Source organism: Choloepus didactylus, chromosome 2 (assembly GCF_015220235.1).
Source record: "Choloepus didactylus isolate mChoDid1 chromosome 2, mChoDid1.pri, whole genome shotgun sequence".
Taxonomy (NCBI): Eukaryota; Metazoa; Chordata; class Mammalia; order Pilosa; family Megalonychidae; genus Choloepus; species Choloepus didactylus.
The window spans coordinates 45,766,990-45,783,880 of NC_051308.1; the positions used below are offsets into that span (position 1 = coordinate 45,766,990).

The following is a 16,891-nucleotide window of genomic DNA, read 5'->3' on the forward strand; positions in this document are numbered from 1 at the left end:
AGGCAGAAGAAAACACTCAGGAACTGGAGAACAAGACACCTGAAATCCTACACACAAAACAGATAGGGAAAAGAATGGAAAAATATGAGAGACATCTCAGGGAATTAAATGACAACACGAAGCACACGAATGTACACGTCTTGGGTGTCCCAGAAGGAGAAGAGAAGGAAAAAGAGGCAGAAGCAATAATAGAGGAAATAATCAACGAAAATTTCCCATCTCTTATGAAAGACATAAAATTGCAGATCCAAGAAGCACAGCATACCCCAAACAGGATAGATCTGAATAGGCCTATGCCAAGACACTTAATATTCAGATTATCAATGTCAAAGACAAAGAGAGAATCCTGAAAGCAGCAAGAGAAAAGCGATCCATCACATACAAAGGAAGTTTGATAAGACTATGTGCAGATTTCTCAGTGGAAACCGTGGAGGCAAGAAGGAAGTGGGGTGATATATTTAAGATACTGAAAGAGAAAAGCCACCAATAAGAATCCCATATCCAGCAAAACTGTCCTTCAAATATGAGGGAGAGCTTAAAATATTCTCTGACAAACAGACAATGAGAGTTTGTGAACAAGATCCCTGTGCTACAGGAAATACTAAAGGGAGCACTACAGACAGATAGGAAAAGACAAGAGTGAGAGGTTTGGAACACAATTTTGGGTGATGGTAGCACAGCAATGTAAGTACACTGAACAAAGATGACTGTGAGTATGGTTGAAAGAGGAAGTTGAGGAGCATGTGGGACACCAGAAAGAAAGAGGAAAGATAAAGACTGGGACTGTATAACTCAGTGAAACCTAGGGTGCTCAACAACTGTGATAAAATATACAAATATGTTTTACATGAAGGAGAACAAATGAATGTCAACCTTGCAAGGAGTTAAAAATAGGGTGGTATTGGGGAATAAAAATACAATCAATGCAAACTAGAGACTATAGTTAACAGAAACTTTGTATTATGCTTCCTTTAATGTAACAAAAGCAATATACCAAAGCTAAATGCCTATAAGAGGGGCACATAAGGGAGGAGTATGGGACTCTTGGCATTGGTGATGTTGTCTGGCTCTTTTATTCTACTTTAATTTAATTCTATCTTTCCTTTCATTGCTTTTTAGCTGTCATATTTTTTTTTAATTTTTATTTTATTTTGTCTCTCTGACTTCTTTGACTCTTCCTCCTTCTGTGTGGAAGAAATGGAGATGTCCTTATATAGATAGTGGTGATGGTGGTGAATACATAAATATGTAACTATACAGGGAACCATCAACTGTGTACATAGGACAGAAAGTATGGTGGGTGAACAAAACCATCTTAAAAAGAATGGGTTGATGAAGTAAACTCGAGGGCACTATATTGAGTGAAATAAGTCAGACACATAAGGACAAATATTGCATGGTCTCACTGATATGAACTAATTATAATATATAAACACATAATAAAAATGTAGCTTATGAGGGGTGACAAGGGGATTGGGAAAGCCATAAGGACCACACTCCACTTTGTCTAGTTTATGGATGGATGAGTAGAAAAATAGGGGAAGGAAACAAACAGACAAAGGTACTCAGTGTTCTTTTTTACTTCAATTGCTCTTTTTCACTCTAATTATTATTCTTGTTATTCTTGTGTGTGTGCTAATGAAGGTGTCAGGGATTGATTTGGGTGATGAATGTACAACTATGTAATGGTACTGTGAACAATCGAAAGTACGATTTGTTTTGTATGACTGCGTGGTATATGAATACATCTCAATAAAATGAAGATTAAAAAAAAAAGACATAATGCTGAGCAAAATAAGCCAGGCACAAAAAGAGAGATATTGTATGTTACCACTAATGTGAATTCTGTGAAAAATGTACAATATTTTATACTGTAGAATGTAGGGGACCTAGAGATACCAATTAGTGGAGGGGGAATGATAATCTAATAAGAACAGATAAACTATGGAGGGTAATCTCAATGCTATGGGAATGCTCAGGAATGATTATGGTTTGTAAACTTTCTTGGATATAGTAAGATCATGTTGGAAGCAATAGAGTTATTTTAGGTTTTTTTTTTCTCTTATTCCTTTGTTTTCTTAGGGGTTGTTAATTTTCTTGGGGTATGGTAGGAACATGTCGGAAGCAATGTAGTTATTTTAGATTATTTGTTTTTCTTACTCCTCTGTTTGGACATGGTTTATTAATTTTCTTGGGGTATGGTAGGAACATATTGGAAGCAAAGTAGTTATTTTAGGTTATTTGTTTTCCTTAATCCATTGCTTTGTTTGAAATGTTGTGGGGTTTTTTTTGGTTGTTGTTTGCCTGTTTGTTTTTAATTTTTTGATAAACAAAAGTTAAAAAATTGAAAAAAAATCAGTAGAAAAATGGGAGTAAAAACTAAATGACAAATAGGGTGGGATGGGGGGATGGTTTGGGTATTCTCTTTTCACTTTTATTTTTTATTCTTATTCTGATTCTTTCTGATGTAAGGAAAATGTTCAGAAATAGATTGTGGTGATGAACACATAACTATATGATCATACTGTGAACAGTTGATTGTATACCGTGGATGACTGTATGGTTTGTGAATATATTTCAATAAAACTGAATTTAAAAAAAAAAAAATATATATATATATATATATAAACACATAGACATGAAATATAAGTTAACAGGATATAGAACGAAGCTAAAGAATGGGGAGCAGTTGCTTAGCATGAGCAGAATGTTCAACTAGGGTGAACGTAAACATTTGGAAATGGATAGAGGTGATGGTAGCACATTGTGAGAATAACCAACAGTGCTGAATGGTGTGTGAATGTGGTGGAAAGGGGAAGCTCAGAGTCACGTATGTCACCAGAAGAAAAGCTGGAGGTTAAAAGATGGGAATGTATAAAACAGTGAATCTTGTGGTGGACAATGTCCGTGATTAGCTGCACAAATATTAGAAATCTCTTTTAGGAATTAGAACAAATGTGTGACACTATAACTAGAAGCTAATAATAGAGGGGTATATAGGGGAAAATATATACCTATTGCAAACTATGTACAACAGTTAACAGTATTTTTAATATTCTTTCATCAACAGTAACAAATGTACTATACCAATACTATGAGTCAGTAATGGAGGGGGTGGTGGTTAGGGGTAGGGGAGGAATTGAGTTTTCTTTTTTTTCTTTATTTCTTTTCTGGAGTAATGAAAATGTTTAAAAATTGGGAAAAAAATTAATTGTGGTGTTGGATGCATAGCTGCATGATGCTGCCGTGGGCAACTGATTATGAACTTTGGATCTTTGGATAATTGTATGGTATGTGAACAATCTCAATAAAATAAAATTAAAAAAAAAAAGACTAAGGGAATACCATGAACAACTATACACATGTAAACTATACACATGTAAACTATACACATGACAACCTACATGAAATTAACCATTTCCTCAAAAAACACAAACCACAACTCATATAATATGAAATAGATAGATTTTAATAGCTCTTTAACTATTAAAGAAATTGCATTTGTAATTTTAAAACTCACAAAAGAGAAATCTCCAGGCCAGGAAGTTTCACTGAAGAATTCTACCAAATGTTAAAGAATGAATATGAATTTTACAGACTCTCTTACAGAAAAAGAAAAGGAAGCCATACTCCCCGATTCATTGTGTAAAGCTAGTATCAACCTGATATCAATACCAGACAAAGATGTGCCGAAATAAGAAAACTATAGTCAAAATCCCTCATGAATACAGGCATAAAAATCCTTAACAAATTATTAGCAAATAAAGTTCTACAATATATAGAAAGAATCATATACCATGACCGAATGGGGTTTATGCCAAGGATCCAAAGCTAGTTTAATATTTGAAAGTCAATGAGTGTACTCCATCATATTAACAAGGCTATTATTTCTTATAACTGCATGTGAATCTATAATTACCTCAAAATAAAAAGTTTTTAATTTAAAAAAAAAGAAAGAACCTGCCCCTAGGTAGCAAATGGGAGAAACAGGTATACTACAGTGGTTTTACCTAGTACCTTAGAACGACCTAGTAAAATTAACTAAAAGTAAATTCCCTAGACCCAACTCAGATATGGGTCTATCAGGATTAATTTTGCAGGGTTCCCTTTGAATCTGGCAATTAGCCAAGAGTGGAAACTACAGGCTTAGAAGACAAATAACAATAAAAGGCCATAGGGGATAGCAAAAGAAAAGATCTCACCACGCTATAAGATGAGGAAAGGAGCTTAAAAGGATGAGAAAGATGTTAAAACTCAGACCTAAAGAGGAGGGTATTCCAAGCAGAAGAGCAAATGTGAGCAAAACACTAGGCCTGGAGATAGAGTGTGTTCAGGAAACACCAAATAATTGTGGTTGGTCTTAGAGAACAATTCCTTTTTCTCTTCAACACTTATCACCACATATGATACTCTATCTGTTACTTATTTACCTTTGTTATTTTCCTGTCTTCCCCCACTAGGATGAAGCTCCATGTGGGTAAGGATTTTTGTTTGTTTTTCACTGCACCATCCCCAGGGTCTAGAATAGTGCATGGCATATAGCAGGCATTATTGAATGAATGATGAATGGTAGAAAAAGACTGGAGAGGCAGATTTGGGGTCAAAGCAGACACACACACACATCTCTCAAATAACTGCCTAAGAAGCTTGGCCTTAATTGGAGCCTTAAGAAGATTAAATGGCAAAGAGTGTATATACTTGATCCCAAGAGTAGATCAACCTAAATTTTAACATATGTCCTAAAAACTCTTTAAAATTCTACTACTTTAGTATGTGCAAGTACCTATTCTATATGCCAGACACCATGGCAGATGCTATATACACATTATTTTTATTCTTCACCATACTCTAAGACATAGTGACTTGCCCAAAGTCACTCAGGTAGGAAAATGTGTTGCCAAGATTTGACCCTAGATCTGCCAACTCTAAAAGATCTTACTAGTTCAACTGCAAAACCACTAACACTTAATTCATAAACTTAAATAAAAGGTACTCTTTCCAAAGAATAGTGTGATAAGATGGAGATTTTTCAATAACTCATGAAAAGTCAATACCTTAGTTGATGCCTGGTCATATTGGGCCATTGATCTCACTAGCTCATCCCTACTTTTGTTCGAAACTTTCTCTTTTTCAAGTAATTCCACTTTTGCTTTCTCCAACTGGAGTTGGAGCTCTTGAAATTTATTCACTTGGTTCTTCATTTCTCTTTCTTGCCTTTGCAGCCGTACTTCCAGCTCACTAATCTTGCTTTTTAGCTCTTAAATCACAAACAAAAACACACTTCAGTTAATGTGCATTTTTCACACAAATTTTACGACTAAATTCAGAATTTATCATTTATTTTAGCCTGCTCTAAAATCTTTGATGAGACCAATATAAATCAATTTACATTAAACACAGAAACTACTTTAATCAGATTTAATTCGATGTTTAACCTCTGTTGTCATTTGTATTCATATACCTCATAGAAAGCAGGTAAAACAGATTTTCTTGTGTTTATTACGTCTGCTTTTTTAAAATCACAAAGTGTTTTACTGAGACTGCAAAAAAGTGCAACGCATACAATGCTTTGTTAAAATTACCATTTTATTTTTTTATATACTCACAGGCTAACATTTGTTCTGTGCCCATATCAATGCAAATTAGTGCTAAACAGTAAAAAATTCACCCTCCTATATTATCTGGTAGCATTACCTCCAGTAAAGATCAAGACAGTGTGAACCTACTATCCTGCCAAAATTAACAATCATTTTTCCCCCCATGTTTTCTCCACATACACACACTATTGGTTCCAATGACACTGGCAGTGTGACAGCTCTCACCAGTGAACACTGACGGTGATTTTCGATATATCATAGCCCTAGAAATTATCATATTCTACACAGTGGGTGCCAAAATACCACCTGGTACCCTTGGCTGTCAGCTGTAGCATATAGCACAGTAGCCAAGGTTACAGGTTTGATCCCATATGGACAACCTGGCATTGCAGAGCAAAGCTATTCTGCAGACACATGCCACACCTCTGGCCAAAGCTGGTCAGACTCCACGCTTGTTCTATGGGCTACAAAAGGAGCCAGATGAGAAACACGGGCAACACCAACTGTAACCAATTTACTCACCCCGCTTCTGGAAAGACAAGTCAAAGCCACTCATCCTACTCTTAAAGGCTTCGGGGCAGAAGCTTGTCAGCACAAATAAAGGTACATGGCAAAATTGTATGTGATACCTTTTACCAAAAGACAGTATTTCACATCACCACTCTGGGATGTTGACCACTGATGCATATAACAAAGCACATCAGCACTTTACAGGACTAAATAGTCTGGAATCATTTCTTAAATTTTCTCAAGAAAATTTCATTTAAACTAAAACTGAGCTCAATAAGTTACCTTGATTCTGGGCTTTTAATTGATCCAGAAGATGAGAATTGCGAGAATTATCACAGAAACTGCTATTGGCATCTTTTTTCCCTATTTGCAAAGACAGTCTACTCGGAGTCACCTCTTGTTCCCCAGGAAAGTGAGGGGCAGAGAAATCTCTCCTAATCGGAGTCTTTTGAGCAACAGATGAAAGCCGACTTGGGGTCTTCTCCTGTTGCCATGAGAACACAGACGAAGAAGCCTGATGTCGAGCAATCTCTCGGTGATTCATGGTGCTTTGGGGAATAGTCTGGCTTGCTTTCTATAAAAACAGAACCTTTTTAGAGTCTTTTAGAAATTTAAATATTCAAAGCTATTTATTTTCAAATAGAACATAAAGCCATGATGCCAAGAAGTTTTCCACTCTGCACTAAGAAAGAACATTCATCAAGTCGAGGGAACCATTAAGCTCCAGTATCCAGTGATAGAATATTCGAAAGGTCAGATTTCTCGGCAATTGAAGGGTTAAGCAAGTGCCATCTGAAGCCAAACTATTTTAAATGGGCTAAGTCTTTGTATTTATTCTGCATCCCTTATCTCCATTAAACATAAGTGAGTATTCACTGCCATTATGAATTTCAAAATTGGCTTTCCTTTGCCTATCACGTCCCCCTGTAGCTTTGTGCAAATAGAATGAAAATGAAATATTAGTCGAAAGAAATCTCACTTTCCACCATAGCATTTCCCCCAAAAATGTTCTATAGGGTGTTTATAATATACAATGCACATCTGTGGATTATCTGCTGTTCTGAATTGTCCTGGATATAGATTCTGCATTAACTTTTTTATACCAAGAGCTCTTCTCTTGCCACAGGGAGAGGTTTATTTAATGTTTATGGAGACCTACATTCCTCCATAAAATAACTGTAGGAATCAATGTCAGGGGCAGAATTGGTATGACTGAATGAATTAGATGATAAACCTCATGATATTTCTAGGACAAACCAGAGAATTATTATTTAATTTTTATCCGTCTTGATAAGCAATGCCTTTGCTACACATCAGAATTCCAATGACTTCAAAACAACAAGATTAAAAGGCATGAAAAGAGTTAAAAGTGGTAAAGCGCTAACAAATGCATAGCTAATAATGATTCTTAAATCCTTACTATTTAAGGTATCTACTTATAAATTCATCTTAAAATTGTTTGCTGAATTGTGTTTTTACGTTCTGCAGAAATGCACAATTAAGCTCCAAGCTGGGTTTTTTTAGCCAATAGCATATCATGTGAACAGCAATGGTAGACATAAATTCTCTATATTCCAGGTATTTTCATGGTCAAGTCCTGAACTGGAAGCAGGGGGTCTTAGAGACCTCAATTTTACTTATTTTGTTGACATTTAACAAATCTCTTTACCCACCTCTACCTGCTTATTTACCCATATCAAATAGGGTTAAACACCCTTTTCAGCAGCTTATTTAAAAGTATTGAGGACTATGCTGATAGTGTTCTCCTCTGAAATATTTCACAAATAAGGATCCTCAAACGCCATGTCCCTGTTAGTAGTCACCACATTCTATTGGAAGGGCTGTCCTATTCTCTCCAAATACACTCTTTTATCATCTAATCTCAATAGGGGAACATTTATACAACTATGATTTCTGTAGATTTCTATGAACTTTTACTATTTGGGGGTAACCTAACCTCTCTACTCTAATTTTCTCACTTCTACCTATTTTTAAAACTAAGAATTAATCACAACCAATAAGTCAGAAACGTTATTTTTCATCATAAAAAAACAATGTCAGTCCTATATAAAACAGATTGTCCCTAATTTTGTTCTCTATCAAAGTACTTCTATAAATAGTATCCTCTATTATAGGATCCATAATTAACTTACTTTAGCCTGTAAAACTTTAACCTCTGCCTCTAATCTTTTTCTTTCTTCAACTTCTTTATTATATTTCTCTTTTAGATCTTCATACTTGGAACCTAAACACAGACAATGAAATACAATTTTATTTCAATCACTGATTTCATGGAAGAATTCACAGGTCAATAATCATTACAAGAGATAATCTAGAAACAAATGTGTTAATAAACCAAGTAGAAAGAACATTTTTCTTAGGACAAAAGATCAAAAAACTGATCAAATTACTCAAATATTGAAATACACAGAAATACATGTTTTTGAATATTCTGAAAAATTACCTTTAAAACACACCATATAAGGATAAAGTGAAAAGTTTAAAGGCTTAACTAGGTGACACAACAAGGTTCGACAGGTATGCAAATAGATATGTGAGTAGTGTTTGCATTTTTTAATGCCCAGATTGAAAGCTGGGTTCAAAGTTTAATTAATCCATTTATTTGGCAGAATTAAAATCTCTAAATAAAAGAGACATCTGTACCCCCTACGTGGGATCTGACTCCCAGGGGTGTAAATCTCCCTGACAATGCAGGATATGACTCTCGGGGATGAATCTGGACCCAGCATCGTGGGTTTGAGAACATCTTCTTGACCAAAAGGGGGATGTGAAATGAAACGAAATAAAGCTTCAGTGGCTGAGAGATTTCAAATGGAGTTGAGAGGTCACTCTGGTGGACACTCTTACGCACTATACAGATAACACTTTTTAGTTTTTAATATATTGGAATAGCTAGAAGTAAATACCTGAAACTACCAAACTACAACCCAGTAGCCTTGATTCTGGAAGACGATTGTATAACAATATAGCTTACGAGGGGTGATAGTGTGATTGTGAAAACCTTGTGGATCGTACTCCCTTTATTCAGTGTATGGATGGATGAGTAGAAAATTGGAGACAAAAACTAAAAGAAAAATAGGATGGGATGGGGGAGATGATTTGGGTGTTCTTTTTTACTTTTATTTCTTATTCTTATTCTGATTCTTTCTGGTGTAAGGAAAGTGTTCAAAAATAGATTGGGGTGATGATGCATAACCATATGCTGGTACCGTGAACAGCTGACTTGTACACCATAGATGATTGTATGGTATGTGAATATATCTCAATAAAACTGAACTTAATTTTTTTTTTTTTTAAAAAAAGAGTTATCTATAGCAAGGAACAAAATACTTACCACTATAATATTGACTTGGTGTTAGTGGAGTTGTAAAAATTTTTTGTGGTGTATTGCATGGGTTCAGAGAGGCGTCTGCAGCCAGAGCAGCTTGTTGGCTTCTTTCAAGTTCAGATTTATACCTGTTAGTAAAGGACCCAAGAGGATACCAGATCAGTTAAAACAAATGCTACAGAATACCAAAGTTATACATTCCCAGAGAGTAATAAACTTACAATGAAACCCACCCCTCTAAAAATTTTTACCACCTCATTTACCCAACACATTTATTAAGAAATAACTTATGTGACATAATGCAATGTCTTGTCCTCAAAGGAACTCAGTCTAACTGGGGAAACAGAAATGTAAACCAATGATTATGCTATATAGGCTATAATGAAAATCTGTAATGACCACTATGGTAGCAAAGAGAGTTGGCGATTGGGGATAAATACCAAGCAGTTTATGTTCTAAGACACGAAAAGACACAGGGATATAAAAGAACCCACAAGTTCAGAAACAAGAGAAAACTATTATCATGAAGCATGGGGCTCAAATCATAAGAATGGATGAGGTGACTTAGCATATCTAGTCATAGCAAAAGCATAGCCTTGATATACATATCACTTACCATATGACATTTTAAGAAAAAGTTTATCTTTAATGATTATGGGTTCTGAAAAGTATTCATTGCCTCTGCCAGTATTCAGTTATAAACGAGAGGTAAGGATATACGTAATAACAAAGGTCTGTGAGTGTGTGTGTCTATGTGTATGTTATTCCAAACAGTTTGTGAAGATTATAAATGGAAAATAAAAGCTGAGTTGTTTTGTGTGTGTGTGTGTTTTTTTTTTTTGCAAATACATTGCATCAAAAATATAGTATTCACACTAGCTAAAACAAAACATTAATGAAATAATTTTTTAATAAAAAAATAATTAAAAATTAAGTTGATATAACAATGCATCTAGAAAAGATATAAGGTTGGAAACAGTTGTAAAGAAATGGGGAAAGCAAGTTTATATATTGTATGTATGTACAGAAATAGTCCTACCATTGAAGTAAGTTCTGAACACATTTCAGAACCAAACCACCCATGCTAAAAGAGGGCTCAGCTCTTACAAATCTCTAATGTCTCTGATTTTAGCTTAGTATAAGAAATACAATGAACACCCTGTTAGAACAGCCAATGATACATACCAGTCTTCTGGCTATGAGACCGTTCATTACTCAAAGCAGAGGCTGAAGAAAGTAGTGAGAAATTGCCTCAGAACCCCTAGCTCTGCCCAGCTTCAAATTCAGGGAAGGAAGAGATAATAATATGAGCTGAGAACAAAGACTATTCAACAAATCAGATCATCACACTTGAGCTTAAGTAGGTAACAGCACTGTCTAATAGAAATGGCCTATTAACGTTTAAATAGCAACAAGGAACAAGCAAAATTAACGTTAACATTTTATTTAACTCAATAATTCCAAAATATTTTTGGAAAAAAATAAGTCCAATGGCTGAGAAAATTCACTAATCTTTAATCAATATAAAAATTATTACGAGATATTTTGCATCCTTTTCATATGAAATCTTGAGAACATTATATACCATACACTTAGAGCATATCTCAATTTGGACTGGTCATATTTCAAGTGCTCATGAACATCATGTAGCCAGTGGCTACTGTTTTGGACAGCACAGGTCTGTAAAGCCTAATAAAGGTGTCACAGTGTTGGTGATTCTAAAGACGACTTTTGAAGAACTTTGCAAAACCATTGTTTCTCCTCCCCCTCAAATTCACCTTATACCCTTTCGCCTATTCTTTCATTTAAAATGTGATTTATTTTAAATATGAAATAAAAGCATATCCTAGGCCGGGCAAGACGGCAGAGTGGTGAGCTGTACGTTTTAGTTACTCCTCCAGGGCAGTAGGCAGAAAGCCAGGAACTGCGTGGACTGGACACCGGAGAGCAATTTGACTTTGGGCATACTTCATACAACACTCATGAACATGTGGAACTGCTGAGTTCAGTGAAATCTGTATGTTTTCGCAACCAGGAGACCCACGCCCCTCCCTGCCAGGTTCAGTCCCATGGGAGGAGGGGCCGTCAGCGCTGGGAACGAGGAGGGAGAGCTGCAGTTGTGGCTCTTATCGTAACCTCATTCTACTGATCCAAACTCCAATCATAGATAGACTGAGACCAGACACCAGAGAATCCGGGAGCAGCCAGCTGGCGGAAAGGAGATACAGATAGCAAAAACAGCAAGAAAAACAGAAAAATAAAAGCAGAGGCTTTTTGGAGTTCTGGTGAACACAGAAAGGGAGAAACAGAAAGGCAGAGTCAGGCTCATATGCAAAACCAGAAGAAAAACTGGTTTCTCGGCCCCCTGGACCATTCCTTAATGGCCCTAATTGCTTTGTCTCTTAGCATTTCAATAACCCATTAGATCTGAAAGGAGGGCCTTTCCCTTTTTTTCTTTTTTTATCTTTTTATCTTTTTCTGAAAACAGTTACTCTAAGAAGCCCAATACAGAAAGCCTCAAAGACTTGCAATTTGGGCAGGTCAAGACAAGAGCAGAACTAAGACAACTCTGAGACACAAGGCAATAAGTCCAATGGCTGAGAAAATTCACTAAACACCACAACTTCACAAGAAAAGGGGGGCATCCTCTCACAGCCATCATCCCAGTGGACAGGGAACACTCCTGCCCGTCGCCAGCCACATAGCCCAGAGCTGCCCCAGACAACCCAGTGTGATAGGAAGTACTTCCAATAATACAAGCGCAGACCACAAAATTGGGTGTGTACACTAGCCTTCCCTGCACCCTCAGCTGGTTGTCCCAGAGTTGGGAAGGCGGAGCACAGTGAATTAACATGCCCCAGTCAGCCATCCTTTCAGTAGACTGGGAGCCTCCCTACACAGCCCTGCAGCCCAGAACTGCCCTGGAAGGACGGCGCTCACCTCTGACATAGCACAGTCATCCCTCAACAGAGGGCCCAGGGGTACACGGCCTGGAAGAGGGACCCACTTGCAAGTCTCAGGGGCCATACACCAATACCAAGGACTTGTGGGTCGGGAGCAGAGACAAACTGTGGCAGGACTGAACTGAAGGATTAGACTATTGCAGTAGCTTTAAATCTCCAGGAAGCCAGGGAGATTTGATTGTTAGAGCCTCCCCCCTTCCCTGACCGCCCAGACACATGCCCTATACACAGGGCGGGCAACACCAACTACACATGCAAGCTTGGTACACAATTGGACCCCACAAGACTCACTCCCCCACTCACCACAAAGACAAAGCAGGGGAGAACCGGCTTGAGGGGAATAGGCGGCTCATGGATGCCACCTGCTGGTTAGTTAGAGAAAGTGTACTCCACAAAGCTATAGATCTGACAAATTAGAGATAAGGATTTTAATCGGACTACAGATCCTAAAAGAACCTATCAAGTTAAGCAAATGCCAAGAGGCCAAAAACAACAGAAATTTTAAAGCATATGAAAAAACTGGATGATAAGGATAATCCAACCCCAAGCACCCAAATCAAAAGATCAGAGGAGACACAGTACCTGTAACAATTAATCAAAAAACTAAAGATGAACAACAAGACCATGGCACAGGATATAAAGTACATGAAGAAGAGCATGGCACAGGAAATAAAGGACATCAAGAAGACCCCAGAAGAGCATAAAGAAGAAATTGCAAGAATAAATAAAAAAATAGACTATCTTATGGAAATTAAAGAAACTGTTGACCAAATTAAAAAGATTCTGGATACTCATAGTACAAGACTAGAGGAGGCTGAACAACAAATCAGTGACCTGGAAGATGACAGAATGGAAAACGAAAGAAGAAAAGAAAGAATGGGGAAAAAATTGAAAAAATCAAAATGGACCTCAGGGATATAATAGATAATATAAAACGTCCCAATATAAGACTCATTGGTGTTCCAGAAGGGAAAGAGAAGGGTAAAGGTCTAGGAAGAGTATTCAAAGAAATTGTTGGGGAAAATTTCCCAAATCTTCTAAACACCATAAATACACAAATCGTAAATGCCCAGCGAACTCCAAATAGAATAAATCCAAATAAACCCACTCCAAGACATATTCTGATCACACTGTCAAATACAGAAGAGAAGGAGCAAATTCTGAAAGCAGCAAGAAAAAAGCAATTCACCTCATACAAAGGAAACAACATAAGACTAAGTAGTGACGACTCAGTGGCCACCATGGAGGCGACAAGGCAGTGGCATGACATATTTAAAATTCTAAATGAGAAAAATTGCCAACCAAGAATTCTTTATCCAGCAAAGCTTTCCTTCAAATCTGAGGGAGAACTTAAATTTTTCATAGACAAACAAATGCTAAAAGAATTTTCTAACAAGAGACTTCCCCTTCTTGAGATAATAAAGGGAGCCCTACCAAAAGAGAAACAAAGAAAGGAGAGAGAGAGACATGGAGAAAGGTTCAGTACTACAGAGACTGAGTATGGGTACATAATAGAGAGATGGAAAAAGTATATATGACAAACATAAACCAAAGGATAAGATGGCTGATTCAAGAAATGCCTTCACGGTTATAATGTTGAATGTAAATGGATTAAACTCCCCAATCAAAAGATGTAGATTTGCAGAATGGATTAAAAAAATGAACCATCAATATGTTCCTTACAAGAGACTCATCTTAGACACAGGGACACCAAGAAATTGAAAGTGAAAGCATGGAAAAAAATATTTCATGCAAGCTACAGCGAAAAGAAAGCAGGAGTAACAATATTAATCTCACATAAAATAGACTTTAAATGCAAGGATGCTATGAGAGACAAAGAAGGCCACTACATACGAATAAAGGGGCAATTCAACAAGAAGAAATAACAATCATAAATGTTTATGCACCCAATCAAGGTGCCACAAAATACATGAGACAAACACTGGCAAAACTAAAGGAAGCAATTGATGTTTCCACAATAATTGTGGGAGACTTCAACACATCACTCTCTCCTATAGATAGATCAACCAGACAGAAGACCAATAAGGAAACCAAAAACCTAAACAATCTGATAAATGAATTGGATTTAACAGACATATATAGAACATTACATCCCAAATCACCAGGATACACACTCTTCTCTAATGCTCACGGAACTTTCTCCAGAATAGATCATACGCAGGGACATAAAACAAGCCTCAATAAATTTAAAAAAAAATGAAATTATTCAAAGCATATTCTCTGACCACAATGGAATACAATTAGAGTCAATAACCATCAGAGACAGAAAATTCACAAATACCTGGAGGTTAAACAAAATGCTCCTAAACAATCAGTGGGTTAAAGAAGAAATAGCAAGAGAAATTGCTAAATACATAGAGACAAATGAAAATGAGAACACAACATACCAAAACCTATGGGATGCAGCAAAAGCAGTACTGAGGGGGAAATTTATAGCACTAAATGCATATATTAAAAAGGAAGAAAGAGCCAAAGTCAAAGAACTAATGGATCAACTGAAGAAGCTAGAAAATGAACAGCAAACCAATCCTAAACCAAGTAGAAGAAAAGAAATAGCAAGGATTAAAGCAGAAATAAATAACATAGAGAACAAGAAAAACAATAGAGAGGATAAATAACAACATAAGTTGGTTCTTTGAGAAGATACAAGATTGACAAGCCCCTAGCTAGACTGACAAATCAAAAAGAGAGAAGATTCGTATAAACAAAATAATGAATGAGAACAGTGACATTACTGTGGATCTCGAAGAAATTTAAAAAATTATAAGAGGATACTATGAACAACTGTATGCCAACAAACTGGATAATGTAGAGGAAATGGACAATTTCTTGGAAACATATGAACAACCTAGACCTGAAAAGAAACAGAAGACCTTAACTCACCAATCACAAGCAAAGAGATCCAATCAATCGTAAAAAAGCTTCCCACAAATAAACACCGAGGGCCAAATGGCTTCACAGGAGAATTCTACCAAACTTTCCAAAAAGAACTGACACAAATCTTACTTAAACTCTTTCAAAAAATCAAAGAAAATGGAACACTACCTAACTCATTTTATGACGCTAACATCAATCTAATACCAAAACCAGGCAAAGATGCTACAAAAAAGGAAAACTACCGGCCAATCTCCCTAATGAATACAGATGCAAAAATTCTCAACAAAATACTTGCAAATCGAATCCAAAGACACATTAAAAAAATCATACACCATGACCAAGTGGGGTTCATTCCAGGCATGCAAGGATGGTTCAACATAAGAAAATCAATCAATGTATTACAACACATTAACAAATCAAAAGAGTAAAATCAAATGATCATCTCAATGGATGCTAAAAAAGCATTTGACAAAATCCAACATCCCTTTTTGATAAAAACACTTCAAAAGGTAGGAATTGAAGGAAACTTCCTCAATATGATAAAGAGCATATATGAGAAACCCACAGCCAGCATAGTACTCAATGGTGAGAGACTGAAAGCCTTCCCTCTAAGATCAGGAACAAGACAAGGATGCCCGCTGTCACTGCTGTTATTCAACATTGTGCTGGAAGTGCTAGCCAGGGCAATCCGGCAAGACAAAGAAATAAAAGGCATCCAAATTGGAAAAGAAGAAGTAAAACTGTCATTGTTTGCAGATGATATGATCTTATATCTGGAAAACCTTGAGAAATCGACGATACAGCTGCTAGAGCTAATAAACAAATTTAGCAGAGTAGCAGGATACAAGATTAATGCACATAAGTCAGTAATGTTTCTATATGCTAGAAATGAACAAACTGAAGAGACACTCAAGAAAAAGATACCATTTTCATAGCAACTAAAAAAATCAAGTACCTAGGAATAAACTTAACCAAAGATGTAAAAGACCTATACAAAGAAAACTACATAACTCTATTAAAAGAAATAGAAGGGGACCATAAAAGATGGAAAAATATTCCATGTTCATGGATAGGAAGGCTAAATGTCATTAAGATGTCAATTCTACCCAAACTCACCTACAGATTCAATGCAATCCCAATCAAAATTCCAACAACCTACTTTCCAGACTTGGAAAAGCTAGTTATCAAATTTATTTGGAAAGGGAAGATGCCTCGAATTGCTAAAGACACTCTAAAAAAGAAAAATGAAGTGGGGGGATTTATATTCCCTCACTTTGAAGCTTATTATACAGCCACAGTTGTCAAAACAGCATGGTACTGGCACAAAGATAGACATATTGATCAATGGAATCAATTTGAGAATTTGGAGATAGACCCCCCAGATCTATGGCCGACTGATCTTTGATAAGGCCCCCAAAGTCATTGAACTGGGTCATAACAGTCTTTTCAACAATTGGGGCTGGGAGAGTTGGATATCCATATCCAAAAGAATGAAAGAGGAACCCTACCTCACACCCTACACAAAAATTAACTCAAAATGTATCAAAGATCTCAATATAAAAGAAAGTACCATA

At 36.4% G+C, this 16,891-nt stretch overlaps 1 protein-coding gene across 2 annotated transcripts in view; it reads right to left on the bottom strand.

Annotated features, from left to right (window-relative positions):
* The window catches only part of CENPF (centromere protein F), an 80,804-nt gene that overhangs the window by 42,407 nt on the left and 21,506 nt on the right, over positions 1–16,891 (bottom strand). For both annotated transcript variants that reach the window (XM_037823881.1, XM_037823873.1), the window contains exons 4-7: positions 9,463–9,584; positions 8,261–8,352; positions 6,390–6,681; positions 5,055–5,257 (exon numbers count right to left, since the gene is read on the bottom strand). In XM_037823881.1, coding sequence (XP_037679809.1) covers positions 5,055–5,257; positions 6,390–6,681; positions 8,261–8,352; positions 9,463–9,584 — 709 coding nt within the window. The remainder of the gene's footprint in view (positions 1–5,054; positions 5,258–6,389; positions 6,682–8,260; positions 8,353–9,462; positions 9,585–16,891) is intronic.